Consider the following 15,280-nt stretch of genomic DNA (forward strand, 5'->3'; position numbering starts at 1 on the left):
TTGTCTGTAGAGAGAACAAAGGAGATGACCCACCATGATGAAATCAATGGTAACATCACAGGCTACAGAGACTCTCAGGAACAGTCCGTGTACTCCTTCAGAAGAGAGCCCAGTTATTTTGAAATTCCAACCAAAGAATTTCAACAGCCGCCAAAATCCTCAGAAGCTCAAGTCCATGAAATCCCAACGAAGGACACAGATACAGCTACACCACCTGTAATGCAGTCTCATGCCTCTTTCACCATTGAATTTGATGATTGTCGTCCAGGCAAAATAAAGATAAAAGACCATGTGACTAAATTTTCACTTAGACAGAGAAGGCCAATGGGGAAGGATCCTGGTACCACAGAGATGATCTCAGCAGAGAGCAAAGTAGCCGATTGGCTGGTTCAGAATGACCCGAGTTTAATGAGAAGGCCCTCTCCTCATGAAGACATGTATAGTACTAAAAGTGATCTGCCAGTTCATATCAGGACACTTAAAGGTAAATAACTTACCATCTGCAAATTAATGAGGCCCTGCTGATCTGGTGATTTCAGCTAATTAAATTAGGTGGGAAAACATTCATGCTTGAGATTTGAAACCTCTATCCTGAGATTTTTTTTGTTGAAATTTCAGATTGAGGGTAAATATTGGTCATCTTTACCTTCCATAGTGGTCAATAGAGATATGCATGCATTTAAAACGAATGTAAAAAAAAATAAAACAAGTGTATTTTTGGTTCTTATCTCCTACCAAAATACCTGAAAATTTGGGGTATTTTCTTATTCATTGTATTTAAACAAAAATAGGGCCAACCATGGCTTTCCATGCTCCCTCCTGCCTTGCCAGAATTGAACTTGGGCTTTGGGCCTCCCCAATTGGACCTCCCCAGACCCTCCAGCCCCACTCTGGCCACTAAAATTAACTTGAGATCAGGGCTCAGGCCCATCTGGCTGGGCTTGCCCAGGCCCCTCCCACTTCCTGGGTAGCTTCCTCTCCAGTCCCCACTTAGCCCCTTTGTATGGTCCTCAGAATCCTTTAAGTACAGGAGCGAAGCCCTCTTGCTTCTGCCCCAGCAGAAGGAACTGTAAAAATAGTGCCATTTGCCTGGGGACTTCACTTCTGAGGATTGTGGTCAGTATGTAATTTCCTTTCTCAGTTAATTGTGAACCGACATGATGTGTCCTACGAATGCCGGTATATAAAAATGTTAAATAAATAAATAAATAAATAAATAAAAGTAGGGGATGGAGAGGGAACTCCTTGGCCCCAGCAGATTATACCTGAGGGTGAGGTGGGAGAGGCCCAGTGAGTCCCCTGCTGGACCTGGGCCTCATTCCATAATTTTAGTGGTTGTAGTCAGGATTGGAGGGATAAGAGGGTGTGTGGAGGGCTGCAGGAGGCCTGTTTTTTCTGTTTGTTTGTTTGACAAATGAACCAAACCAACCCCCCCCCCCCCCCCCCATTAAACAAACCAAAGAACAAACATCTTCACCTCAAAATGAGAAAACAAATTGAACAGAAACTTTTGGGGCTGCACATCCCTAACAGTTAAACCTGGAGGCCAGATACATTTATAGAGGTTTATTTTACCATTATACTAATATATTGCCAAGTTCATTTTAACGCACCAAAAATAGATGAATCCTGTTGGCTTGCAAAAGGTTTCCCTGTATGTACCTGGATCAGTCCAGACTCCTGGGTTTTGCCTCCCCTCCAGCAGATGGAGACAGAGAAGTTTTGACTGTCTCTGCCCTGTATCCTAAGGTGCCACCTACAGTCTGTCAGTATTTCTCTGTCTCCAGCAGATGGTGGAGGTGAAAAACCTACAGTCTGTTCTTAGTGTAAAAAACAAAACAAAAAAAAAAAAAAGTGAGAGATTTTCCTTGCGTTTAAGCTTAATTATTAAAAAAAAAAAAAAAAAGCAGCAGCAGAAGAGCATTTTCAGACTCCCAAGGGGGTTGGCAGGTCCTGAGGGGAGCATCCCCCCAGGTACTAGAGGCAGCTGAGGCTAAGGATTGAGGGCCCTATTGCCGATTGTCAGCAGCACTGGAGGTGATACCGGGGAGCCCAGCTCACTCACCCTAGGAGGACCAGGACCCACAGACGACTGCCGGGCAAGTTTTATAAAAACAAGAAATAAAAAAAAAACAACTCTGTTTCAATTTATTTTTGGTTGCTGGGCTGGACTCTCCCTTGCCTTTACTGTCCGGGTTTGATTACCGCTGACTGCTTCTCTGCGCCGGTTTCGCCAGGCTCCGAGTGTACGTCTCAGCAATGCCGCGAAGGTCCGTTTGTCGAGCGTGAGGGTCGGCGCGCGAGTTTCGCACGATTGCCTCTGCTCGTCCTGTCTGCCCGGGGGTTGGGGGGTGGGGAGGGAATCTCCACTGCTGCCGGGGATGACGTTTTAAAGGCCCGCAAAGCTTCTGCCGAGCTAGGGAGAACGCAGCTCCCTTCTGACGGAAGCCATTTTGAGCTCTTTCAGGGCAGCGACGCGAGCCGCAGCAAGGGAAGGGATTTCCCCGCCTCCATTATCTCCGCATGAAACAGCCCCCGGGGGGCGGGGGTGGACCAACGGAGCATGGCTCAGGTACAGCAGAGGACAGCCCTGAGGGGTCTTCAGACTCCTCCTCTTCATCCTCCTCCTCTTCTGAGTTTATATTACTCTTCCATAAGGCTTTTAAAGCCAGGAAGGCAGGAAAAAAGCAGGCTGGGCATGTCTCCTTTGGAAGTCCCAGTGTCAGGTTCTCGGAAGAGGTCCAAATCTCGGGGGAGCGTGGAGACTTTAAAGCTGAAGCACCCTTTAAGGTTGGGGGCACCCCATGCAGAGACTAATTCTTCCTCAGAGTTTTCTGACCCGGACGATCAGGCTCTGCCATCCAAGCCTCCACCGGGGGTAGACGGTGATGGGGACCAGCAGCATGATTCTATCTGCAGCTCCCATATTATTGAGGGTGATGACCCAAAAGTGGTCCACCTTTTTAGGAAGGATGAGCTGGGCCCGCTTATCCCCACGATTTTGGAGGAGTTAGGCATTGATGCTCCACAGGAGGAATCCAGGATGGGGACCATTGACCCGGTGATGTTGGGGCTTCGTTGTCCGACCACTTCCTTCCCTTTTTCTCTCTGTCACTGACTTGCTATGCTGAGAAAGGGACACCCCTGACTTAGGGTTGAAGGTCAGTAAAGCAATGGACAAGCTTTATCCTCTGCCAGAGGAAGCCTTGGACCTTCTTAGAGTTCCCAAGGTGGATGCGGCGGTGTCAGCGGTCACCAAAAAGACCACCATCCCGGTTACTGGGGCATCGACCCTCAAGGATCTCCAAGATCGCAAACTAGAGCTTCAGCTCAAGAAAATATTTGAGGTTTCAGCACTAGGAGTGCGGACTGCTATGTGCAGCAGTTTTTCTTTGCGAGCTGGTCTTCGCTGGGTACAACAACTACAGGGCAATGCTTCTCTGTCGCAGGAGGAAGCTCTTCCAGTAGGGCGCCTGGAGGCTGCGGTCGCTTATAGTACAGATGCCCTTTATGACCTGCTGCGGACATCCGCCAGGTCTATGGTTTCGGCTGTCTCTGCTCGCCGACTTCTCTGGTTAAGAAACTGGTCTGCTGATGTCTCTTCTAAGGCTCAGCTGGGCTCTCTTCCTTTCAAGGGCAAGTTACTTTTTGGCAAGGACTTGGAAGACATGATTCAGTCTTTGGGAGAGAATAGGCCCAAGTCAAGGGGTTCTTTTCCCCCTCGGTCTCGCTTCCGGGGGAAACGAAGATTTCGAATGCCCCAGTCTTCAAGCTTGTCTTTTAGGTAAAATTTGGGCAGACAGCAATCATGGTCGTTTCGGTAGACTGGGCAACCCCCAATCTGCAGCGGGGGTTAAGTCCACACAATGAAGTGAGGCCGGTCCATTCCTCTGTACCGGTAGTAGGAGGTAGACTGTCCCTATTTTATGAGGAATGGGCCAAATTAATATCTGACCAGAAGGTACTCACCGTGATACGACAAGGCTATGCTTTAGATTTTTCATGGCGCCTTTGAGAACATTTTCTGGTCTATCCATGCGCTTACGAGGAGAAGCATCGGGCGGTGTGCGATACATTACAGTGCCTTCTCGAGCTTGGCACCATTATGCTAGTTCCTGCTGTGGAACAGTGGAGGAGCCGCTATTCCATTTACTTCATGGTGCCCAAGAAAGAGGGCGCTTTTCGGCCCATTCTCGATTTAAAAAGGGTCAACAGATGCCTTTGGGTTCCGCGCTTCTGCATGGAGACTCTGAGGTCCGTCATTGCTTCGGTGTGCAGGAAAGAGTTCCTAGCTTCTCTGGATCTGACGGAGGTATATTTACACATCGGCATCTGGGCCGTCCACCAGAAATTCCTGAGGTTTTTCAACCTGGGACATCATTATCAGTTTCGCGCTCTGCCATTCGGTCTTGCCACCGCACCCAGGACCTTTACCAAGATAATGGTTGTCGTGGCAGCGCAACTCCGGAAGGAAGGATTCTTGGTACATTCGTACCTGGACAACTGGCTGATTCGAGCGAAATCACAGTCTCTCTGCCATTCGGCAGTACACAGAGTGCTTCAGCTGTTGAGGTCGCTCAGTTGGGTGATCAACCTTGCCAAGAGTCACCTGGAACCCTCCCAGTCCTTGGAATTCCTGGGAACCCTGTTCGACACGCAACAGGGGAGAGTTTTCCTTACCGAAGACTGCATTTTCAAGCTGCAGGGACAGATTCGAGACTTATTGTCCAAGGATCCTCCCAGAGGATGGGATTACATGCGGGTCCTAAGATCGATGACTTCCACTCTGGAGTTAGTTCCATGGGCCTTTGCTCATATACGACCTTTGCAATCAGCATTGCTTTCCCGATGGAACCCGGTCTCCGAGCAATTTCATCTGCCCCTTCCTCTTACAGATTCTACACGGTCCAGTCTCGATTGATGGCTCCTCTCGGACAGCTTGAGCCGCAGGGTTCCCTTGGTAGTGCCCGATTGGACGGTGGTTACTACGGATGCCAGCCTTTCCGGCTGAGGAGCGGATTGTCTGGGGAAGTCCGTGCAGGGGCAATGGCCACTGGAGGAATCTCGGTGGTCGATCAATCGTCTGGAGACCAGAGCGGTGCATTTAGCGTTACAGGCTCTCCTTCCACTCCTTCAGAGGAAGTCAGGGTTCTGTTCGCCAATACAACCATGGTGGCTTATATCAATCGCCAAGGAGGGACCAAGAGCCAGCCAGTAGCGGTCGAGGCTCAACAGTTGATAAGCTGGGCGGAGCAGCATCTGGTCAGCATTGCAGCGTCTCACATGGGTGGTGTCGACAACATTCAAGCTGACTTTCTCAGTCACCAATGTCTCAATCCCGGAGAGTGGGAATTATCTGACGAGGTATTTCAGCTCGTATGCAACACATGGGGCACACCAAGCATGGACCTGATGGCAACATTCAGGAATACCAAGGCTCCACGCTGCTTCAGTTGACGCAGGGAGACAAGAGCGGAAGGAGTGGATACCCTGGTTCTTTCCTGGCCAAAACGTCCTGTTGTACGTGTTTCCACCTTGGCCTCTGATTGGCAAATTGCTACGGCAAATAGAACTCCACCCAGCAGAGGTGATCCTGGTAGCTCCAGACTGGCCGAGAAGTCCATGGTTTGCGGATCTGGTCAGTCTAACAGTGGCAGGCCCCCTGTGGTTTTGGGATCTCCCGAACCTTCTACATTAGGGTCCCGTCTGTTTGGAAGAGGCAGATCACTTTTGTCTAGCAGCATGGCTTTTGAGGGGCAGCGTCTGAAGAGCAAAGGTTAATCTGATGCGGTTGTGGCTATGCTTTTGAGATCCCGTTAGACGTCCACTTCCCTGGCTTATGTCCGGGTGTGGGGAGTTTTTGAATCTTGGTGCGTGGAACACAAAGTGGTTCCTACCCGGGCGTCAGTGTCGGATATTTTGTGTTTCCTACAGGCCGGCCTGTCCAAAGGTTTATTGTGCAGTTCCCTAAGGGTGCAGGTAGCAGCTTGGTTGTTTACACGGTAGAATACGGGGAATAGCATTAGCTGCGAATTCGGACGTGGCTCGTTTTCTTCAGGGTGCAAAGCACTTATATCCCCCGGTCAGGCATCCTTGTCCTTCCTGGAGCCTAAACTTGGTTCTCACAGCTCTGTGTGCTGTGCCCTTTGAGCCTCTGAAAAGGGAGACATTGAAAGATCTAACGTTAAAAGTGATTTTTCTGGTGGCTATCACTTCTGCTCGTAGGGTGTCAGAACTTCAGGTGTTATCCTGCAGAGAACCCTCCTTAAGAATTTCAGAGAGTCTCCTTATGGACTGTTCCTTCCTTTCTTCCAAAGGTTGTATCCTCCTTTCATTTGAATCAATCGGTGGAGCTCCTGTCCTTTCCAGAAGTGGACCATTCTCATCCCCTTTATAAGGACTAAAAAAATCTAGATGTTCGCAGGGCTCTGCTGCATTATTTGGAAATTACAAACAGTTTCCATATCTTTTTGTGCTGTGGAGTGGTCCGAAAAGAGGTAATGTGGCATCTACGACCACAATAGCCTGCAGGCTGAAAGAAAGCTATAAGTTCAGCGTATTTACTGCGTGGCAGGCCCCTGCCAGTCTGTCTTCGTGCCCATTCTACCCGTTCGCAGGCAGCGTCATGGGCGGAGTGCCAACAAGTTTCGCCACAAGAGATTTGCAGGGTGACTACTTGGAAGTCTTTACACACCTTCGTGAGGCATTACAGGCTGGATGTCCAGGCCCTGGGTTCTGGGAGGTTTGGAGAAGGTGTGCTCTGAGCGGGACTCTCAGGGTCCCACCCCAAGTAAGAAAGCTCTGGTACATCCTAGGAATCTGGACTGATCCAGGTACGTACAGGGAAAGGAAAATTGGTCCTTACCTGCTAATTTTCATTCCTGTAGTACCACGGATCAGTCCAGAGTCCCACCCACTTTATATGTGGAGCTAACAGAGAGTCCGCTCATTCAGCATTTGTTTTATTTAGTTCTGCAGATCAATTTTTCATAAGCTCAAGATTCCTCGGTTGTCACGGGTTCTGGTCCCGCTTGGGAATAGTAAGCCAGTTCAGGAGGGATATAAATTCCCAGTGATTGTTATATAGTTAATTTGGTTTTGAACCATTCTGCTTTGATACTGAGTAATGCTGATGGACTGTAGGTGGCACCTTAGAATATAGGGCACAGTCAGTCAAAACTTCTGTCTCCATCTGCTGAAGGGGAGGCAAAACCCAGGAGTCTGGACTGATCCTTGGTACTACAGGAACGAAAATTAGCAGGTAAGGACCAATTTTCCTTTAGTACTGCTAAGTCCCTGGAATTACTAATTGTTGCAAAGCAAACAGAGACTGATTGCTGGAACCCAGGGAGTCCATATCTGGTGCTGCACAAGGGTGCTATGACTGCATTAAATGGCGATGCAATATGGAAAGGACATGTTTAAGATTTGGAGTGGTAAAGGGTCCTGTGTGTTGGGTTAGTTGCCTTTTTAGCTGGCTTTCAATTAAAATTTTATCTAAAATGCGATTTAAAATATTGTCTACATATGGCATTTGAGAAGAACTAGCATTCAGATTACCTAATTGATAAATGACATGCTCTGAAAAGTAGCTCTCTGGACTCATTTATATGTTGTTAATAATCCTTTGTTATATGTGAGTTTACTTTGTATGTTAATTTTATCTATTAATGTTTTTATGTAAACCGTTATGATCTTGGGAACTTCACATGGAATGACGGTATATAAAACATTTAAATAAAGAACAGAAAAAAATATTTATTCTTCTTTGGTAGTTGACCAGGGTTGGTTATTCCTCAGGCAGGTCTGAGAAAATTACTGTAAAATATTTGATTGTTTTTTAGGCAATCGTCATGAAGATGGAACACAAAGTGACTCTGAAGACCCTGTTTTACCTGCAGCAACAAAGGAGACAGCCCTCAGTGAACACACAGCCGAGCAAGCCAGGCTACAGCGCCAGATACGACGCGACCCCCAAGATATGCTGCACAACCAACAGGCTTTTGTCATTGAATTTTTTGATGACGAGGCCCCTCGCAAGAAAAGGTCACAGTCTTTTACACACACTGTGCATTCTTCGCAGAGCGATACCGACCCTACGCTCAAAACGAAACAGGATAGGCGAAAAGGTGCCATACCCCCTGAGAAACCAAGTAGCATGGCGCTGCTGCCTAGTGTGCCCACGCAGGTGAGCAAACCAGCCAGCAGCTCTTCTGGGCCTCAGAGGTCTAGCTCATTTAGGAGAGAGAAGACAGACGACCGTCTCAGTTCTTCATCCTCCTCTACCTCGAGAACTTCTGGCAAAAATTACGGCAGCGTAGGCCGAAAGTCCAAAATCGCTCAGGAGTTTGCAGCGGAGTATTTTAGGGAGCGCACGGAGGCGGTGAACCAAAGTGCCGAGGTGGTGCCAGCTCTGCCAGTACCAGCATCCGTACAAACAGTGACAGCCTCCCAGTCTATCGTATCATCTGCCCTCACTACCTCACTGCAGGACTCCAAACCTACCCAAGTTCAGAAAAATGCTGAGGAAGATAGCTTGAGCGACGCAGGGACGTACACAATCGAGACGGAGGCACCAGAAAAGGAAGTGGAGGAGGCACGGAAAATGATAGATCAGGTAAGAACCTCTCCTAGATGATGAATATTCTGCAGCAACTTGAAGCATTTCCCCGTGTAATTTTGAATATTTTCAGAAGCTCCCTACACTTTTGTCAGTTTTTGCTAGTTTAGTTCTAAGCGCAAGAAATGGAAGAGTGCGTAATAAAAACTAAAATGAACATTACTTTCCTTTTAGATTTGCGTTCTTATTTTATGCAGGCTAATTTGAATGTAATTATTTAGAAGTATAAAAATATACCAGAAGTTGATTTCAGTTGTGATCTTATGCCTCATCGGTTTTTCAGATTCCAAATGAATAATTTTAAATATCTAAGCTTTGCATTTGCATCCAGGTATTTGGTGTTCTGGAATCTGAGGAATTTTCTAGAATGTCTTCTGGAGCTTTCAGACCAGTTATAAAAGGTGAAAAAGAAGAACCTAGTGCCCAGCAACGTCAGCCTCATGAAAATGGCCTCAGTCAGAAGACAGCTTTGTTGCAAGCATACCCCACAAGCTCTACTAGCTCACCCCAGACAGATGTGCAGGTATTTAAAACTGGAATCTATTTGATTGATTTTTTTTTATGTACTCACCTCTGCTTGCAATAAATAAAACTCCAGAAAACTTTTTCTTCTAAAATGTCAATTAGAACCAATGTTTTGTTACAGATTTTTTCAAGGACAAATGCATTCTCAACAATGAAATGTAATGCTGCAAATGGTGGTATTGTGACAGTAACACGGTCTTGTCATTGTTTTGTCTTTCAAATGCATTTTTTTTTTTTTTTGTGTCTGTAGACCCGTCTAGCAGGCCCTGTGACTCAAAGTGGTCAGAAGTGGGTATCACGATGGGCAAGTCTGGCAGATAGCTACACTGATTCTGGACCAGTTAGTATTCTCTATGACCTGGAGCAGCAGGGGCTAGTGCCCGAAGGTGGTAAGTTGGAATCTACTCGTGAGGATGATCAATTATTATTTAATTCAAGAATCTGTTCCAATTTTTTTTTTAAATAGCAATTTGCCCTTCCCTATATGTACCCGGATCAGTCCAGCCCGCTGGGTTATGCCTCCCTTCCAGCAGATAGAGACAGAGAAAAACTTGAAAGGCACCCCCTCTTAGTCTGGTGTGCCACCTGCGATCCTTCAGTATTTCTGTGTCTCCAGCAGATGAAGGTGGCAGAACCTGCGGTCCTGATCCTTTAAAAAAAAAAAAAAAAAAAAAAAAGAGTAGATTTTACTTAGCTTTCTTTAGCAGTACCTTTAATTTCCTCTGGCTAGATCAATTAGTTAAAAAAAAAGAAAACAAAAAAAAGTACAAGTCCTCCTAAGAGGTGGCAGCCTTCCCCTCTTGGTAGTAGGCATGGCTGGGGTTGATATCCCTGAAAGCCTATTTGCCCGGAGACTGTTTCTCAACCTGGTGAATAGGGGGATTTACCGGTGGGCCAGTCCCTCCCCCTAGCAGCCCAGAGAAGTTGTCATTCTTCTGGGAGGATCCACTGGGCTCAGCCTGGACCCAGGGACGTCTCATTCCCCTGGTTGATTGGGAGCAACAAAAATAAATAAATAAATATGGTCTCCTGGGTCTCCGGAGGGGATAAATTTTGTACAGTGTTATTTACCTCATGGCAGCTCCGTTTGCATTGCCGTGGGGATCACGGTGCTTTGCCAGCGGGGAGCCAGGAGTGCGGCTCTCCCACGATGGCCTCTGCTCCCGATGCATTCCTGGCAGAGAAGGCCCGTCAGTGTTGCCTACCGACGGCAGGGGGACAACCCTCACGCGGTCCCGAGGTGCAGGAAGGAGTCTGCTGGCTCGGACGCCTCGTCCTGCCCCGTTCCCAATCAGCGCGGGAACAGCAGCCATTTTGAATCCTCCAGGCTCCGATGCTGTGCAGTGCTTGGGGGGAGGGGAATTCCTGCCGCAGCTTTCACCGCCGAATCTGAGCCCTGAAAGGCCTCAGGGCTCGGTGCCTGCTTCCCCTCCCGGTCCGAGTTTTCCCGGGGGGGGGGGGGGGGGTCTTAAAGAGACAGCACCCATTTTCTTCCCAGTTTGTGCTTTTATTGCACAAAGCATATCTGTAGGCAGAAGCAGATTTGCAATCACAGGAGCCCCCACCAGCGAAGGTCCCCAGGTCTACTGAGGGTCAGGGCGCTCCTCGTGTTCGAATGGTTCGTGGGACTCTGGACGCATCAGTGGCCCTGCTAGCCGATCCCCCGGATCTTGCATCACCGAGGACGTTGATAAATCCATTCCAGTTGAAGGAGATGATCCACAGCTGCTCAGATTGTTTCGCAGGGAGGAGCTGGATCCTATGATCCCTCATGTTCTGTTGGAACTAGGGATTCAGGCTCCGCAACAAGTGGCTGAGCCTTCCATGGTGGATCCTGTCCTGTCGGGTCTTCAGGCTCCTCCTAGAACTTTTCCTTTCCACCCAATGCTATTGCAGCTCATGACCCGGGAGTGGGACATGCCGGAAGCCAGTCTGCGGGTCGGACGAGCTATGGAAAAGCTTTATCCGCTTGTGGAAGAGTCGTTGGATCTTCTCAAAGTTCCTAAGGTAGACGTGGCCGTTTCAGCCATCACATGCACACAACGATTCCAGTGGCAGGAGCGGCTGCGCTTAAGGATCTCCAGGCTAGGAAGCTTGAGGTCCTTCTTAAGTGGATCTTTTGAGATGTCTGCCCTCGGCATCAGAGCAGCGGTCTGCAGTAGTCTCATGCAGAGGGCAACCCTGAGATAGGTGCAACAGTTGCTCACTGCTCAGGAGCTTCCCCCGGTAGAGGCGGAGCAGGCTTAGCATGTGGAGGCAGCAGTTGCTTATACCGTGGACACTTTATATGATCTCCTCTGTATTTCTTCGCACAAGATGGTCTCCGCAGTGTCAGCCAGGAGGTTTCTTTGGTCCGCTGATGTCTCTTTCAAGTTTCAGTTGGGGGCCCTCCTGTTCAAAGGAAAATTTTTATTTGGTGATGATCTTGAGCATCTCATTAAGTCCCTAGGGGACAATAAAGTGTAAAAGCTTCCGGAGGACAAGCCTAGACCTTCTAGGACCTTCGGTTCATCTCCTTCTCATTTTCGGGGACAGCGCTGTTTTCGTCCAGGCAGAGCACCATCCTTCACTCTGCGGCAGTCGTTGACGAGGTCCTAGGCTTGGACTCATTTCTTTCACGGCCAAAGGCCTGCCTGCGACAGTCTCCCAAGGGTCTTCCGGCAACAAGTCTTCCCAATGAAGGTGCGCTGACCCACTCCTCCGTTCCGGAGATAGGAGGTCGTCTCTCTGTTTTTCGAGGAATGGGTCAAGATTGCTTCGGATCAGTGGGTTCTAAGCATCATAGAACAAGGTTACGCTTTAGATTTTGCCTGACCGCTGCAAGACCTGTTTCTGGTGTCTCCTTGCAGATCTCGAGCAAAGCAGCAGGTGGTAAACCAAACCCTGTGTTGATTGAAAGCCCTGGGAGCCTTTGTTCCAGTTCCACCGACCGAGCAATGGACCGGCAGGTACTCCATATATTTTGTGGTTCCCAAGAAGGAGAGCTCCTTCTGTCCGATATTGGACCTGAAGAAAGTGAACAGGGCGCTTTGGGTGCCCCTGTTTTCGCATGCGGTCAGTCATTGCGGCCGTCCACAAAGGTGAATTTTTGGCCTCGTTGGATCTGACGAAGGCTTACCTTCACATAGGGATCCGAGAACATCATCAGAGGTTTCTGTGGTTCATGGTCTTGGGCGAGCATTATCAATTCCAAGCGCTTCCGTTCGAATTGGCGATGGTTTCCCGCGTCTTTACCAAGGTGATGGTAGTAGTGGCAGCAGCTCTCAGGTGGGAAGGGATCTTGTTTCATCCCTACTTGGATGATTGGCTCATTCGGGCGAAGTTGGAAGAGCTTTGCAAGATAGCAGTTGGCTCGGTCTTGCAACATCTTCATTCTCTCGGATGGTTCGTCAATTTCTCCAAGAGCCAGTTGGTCCCATCCCAGGTATTGTATTTCTTAGGAGCCTGATTCGACACAGCTGTCGGCAAGGTTTTCCTCCTCCAGGAGCGGATAGACAAGCTGACGTCTCAGATTCAGCGGCTGTTGGCCCTACCGATGCCCAAGGTATGGGACTGTTTGCAAGTTCTTGGTTCTATGGCGTCTACTCTGGAGTTGGTCCCCTGGGCTTTTGCTCATTTGAGACCTTTGCAGAGGGCGTTGCTTTCTCACTGGGATCCCAAGTCAGAAGAGTTCCAGTTACCCTTGATGCTCATGGACCCTGCCAGAGCCAGCCTTGGATGGTGGTTGGTCCCCGGGCACTTACGACGCGGAGTGGACCTGGAGGACCCCCCAGTGGGTAGTTGTGACGATGGATACCAGCCTCTCTGGTTGGGGGGCAGTTTGTCAATCGCGGTCAGCCAAGGTCAGTGGATATGTCAGGAGGCGAAGTGGTCCATAAATCGATTAGAAACAAAAGCGGCCCATCTGGCGCTGCACAGCTTTCTCCCTCTTGTCCAGCATCAGTCGGTACGGATTTTGCCCGACAACACAACCACTGTGGCATACATCAATTGCCAAGGGGGAACGCGAAGTCAGCCGGTGGCCAGGGAGGCGGACAAGCTGATGGTCTGGGCGGAATGCAGTCTAGCCTGACTGGCGGCTTCTCACATAGTCGGCGTAGACAACGTTCAGGTGGATTTTCTCAGTCGACCCCCGGAGAGTGGGAGCTATCCGAGGAAGCGATGCAGCTCCTGACTTGTCTGTGGGGAGTGCCCCATCTGGACTTGATGGCGACTCGGCAGAACGCAAAGGCGGCTCGTTTCTTCAGTCGCAGAAGGGAGCATGGGGCGGAAGGTGTGGATGCTCTGGTCCTTCCGTGGCCCCGTGATATTCTGCTCTATGTTTTTCCTCCTTGGTCGTTAGTGGGCAAAATCTTACGAAGAATAGAGACCCACCCGGGGTCTGTCATCCTAGTAGCCCCAGAATGGCCAAGGAGGCCATGGTTTGCGGATCTGGTCAACTTGGTGGTGGATGGCCCTTTGCGTCTCGGTCACCTTCCAAATCTACTTTGACAAGGTCCAGTATTTTTCGATCAGGCAGCTCGCTTTTATCTAGCGGTCTGGCTTATGGAAGGAGACAGTTGAGGAAGAAGGGTTACCCGGATTCGGTCATCTTCATCCTCTTACAGGTACGGAAGACATCTACTTCACTCAACTATGTTCGTGTCTGGAAGGTTTTCGATTCATAGTGTAGCGGGTTGAAGGTGTCCCCGCAGCAAGCCACCATTGTTCATATTCGCGCCTTCTTACAAGAGGGGTTGAAAAAAGGGTTGGCATAGAGCTCTCTCCAGGTTCAAGTAGCGGCTCTGGGCTGTTTAAGGGGAAAGATTGACGGGACATCCCTTGCGGCCCATCCTGACATGGCACGTTTTCTGAAGGGTGCTAAACATTTGAACCCTCCGGTTCGGCCAGTGTGTCCTTCTTGGAGTCTAAATCTGGTTGTACGGGGGTTGTGCGGTCTTCCTTTTGAACTTCTCAAATGAGGTATTTTAAAAGATCTAACGCTCAAGGCTGTTTTCCTTGTGCCTATCTGTTCGGCAAGGCGAATATCTGAGATTAAAGCGTTGTCCTGCAGAGAACCGTTCCTATGGATTTCGGATTCTGGGGTATCCCTTAGAACAGTACCCTCTTTTCTGCCAAAAGTCATATCGGGGTTTCACTTGAATCAGTCAGTGGAGTTGCTGGCTTTTCCAGATTTGGATCTGGAATCCCCTCAGGTTCGCGACTTGAGGAAATTGGATGTCTGGGTTCTCCTTCGATATTTGGAGGTGACTAATGGTTTTCGGTGGTTGGACCATCTTTTTGTCTTATGGAGTGGTCCTAAGAAAGGGCATAAGGCATCCAAATCTACCATTGCCCAATGGTTGAAGGAAGCTATAGCTTCGACATATATATGTCATGGGCGGCCGGTGCTGGATGGTCTAAAAGCTCATTTGATCAGATCTCAGGCGGCATCTTTGGGCAGAGAGTAGGTGTGTTTCGCTGCAGGAGATTTGCCCAGTGGCTACTTGGAAGTCTTTACACACTTTTGCTAAGCATTACCGTTTGGACATCCAAGCCCCGGATGTCGATTGTTTCGGCAGCAGTGTGCTTCGAGCGGGACTCTCCAGGTCCCACCCCATATAGGGCAGCTTGGGTACATCCCAGCGATCTGGACTGATCCGGATACGTACAGGGAAAGGAAAATTGGTTCTTACCTGCTAATTTTCGTTCCTGTAGTACCATGGATCAGTCCAGATGCCCGCCCAGGGTATTCTGCTCTGGAGAGCCCGCTCAGTATTTGTCAAATATTCTTTTCTGCAGGGTATATTGAAGATAACGAAGGTATTGGAAATATCCGAATAAGTACTCCTACCGTGTGCATAGTTCCAAGTTTATTGTTCAGATAGTTTGATCTAGCCATTGGTTCTTAAATTTTATTCATTTCTGCTATGGTATTTATAATGTAATGTATAATGTATGGTATTTATAATGTAATGTATAATGTAATGTATACATAGAAATGTGTAAACAGAAACTGAACTGGAAACTGCAACAAGCCAGACTCTGTATGTCATGAAACAATGGAAAATCAACAACATCACCAGTCCTCATAAATCAAACAATAAAATCAAGAAATATGTCAACCATAATACACCAGACTCATACAGATGACAA

General features: G+C 48.6%; 1 protein-coding gene across 4 annotated transcripts in view; it reads left to right on the forward strand.

The window, feature by feature from the left end:
* The window catches only part of CEP170B (centrosomal protein 170B), a 139,359-nt gene that overhangs the window by 61,107 nt on the left and 62,972 nt on the right, over positions 1-15,280 (forward strand). For all 4 annotated transcript variants that reach the window (XM_029598077.1, XM_029598080.1, XM_029598078.1 and 1 more), the window contains exons 8-11: positions 11-484; positions 7,845-8,617; positions 8,952-9,143; positions 9,396-9,534. In XM_029598077.1, the coding sequence (XP_029453937.1) occupies positions 11-484; positions 7,845-8,617; positions 8,952-9,143; positions 9,396-9,534 (1,578 nt within the window). The remainder of the gene's footprint in view (positions 1-10; positions 485-7,844; positions 8,618-8,951; positions 9,144-9,395; positions 9,535-15,280) is intronic.

Source organism: Rhinatrema bivittatum, chromosome 4 (assembly GCF_901001135.1).
Source record: "Rhinatrema bivittatum chromosome 4, aRhiBiv1.1, whole genome shotgun sequence".
Classification (NCBI taxonomy): domain Eukaryota; kingdom Metazoa; phylum Chordata; class Amphibia; order Gymnophiona; family Rhinatrematidae; genus Rhinatrema; species Rhinatrema bivittatum.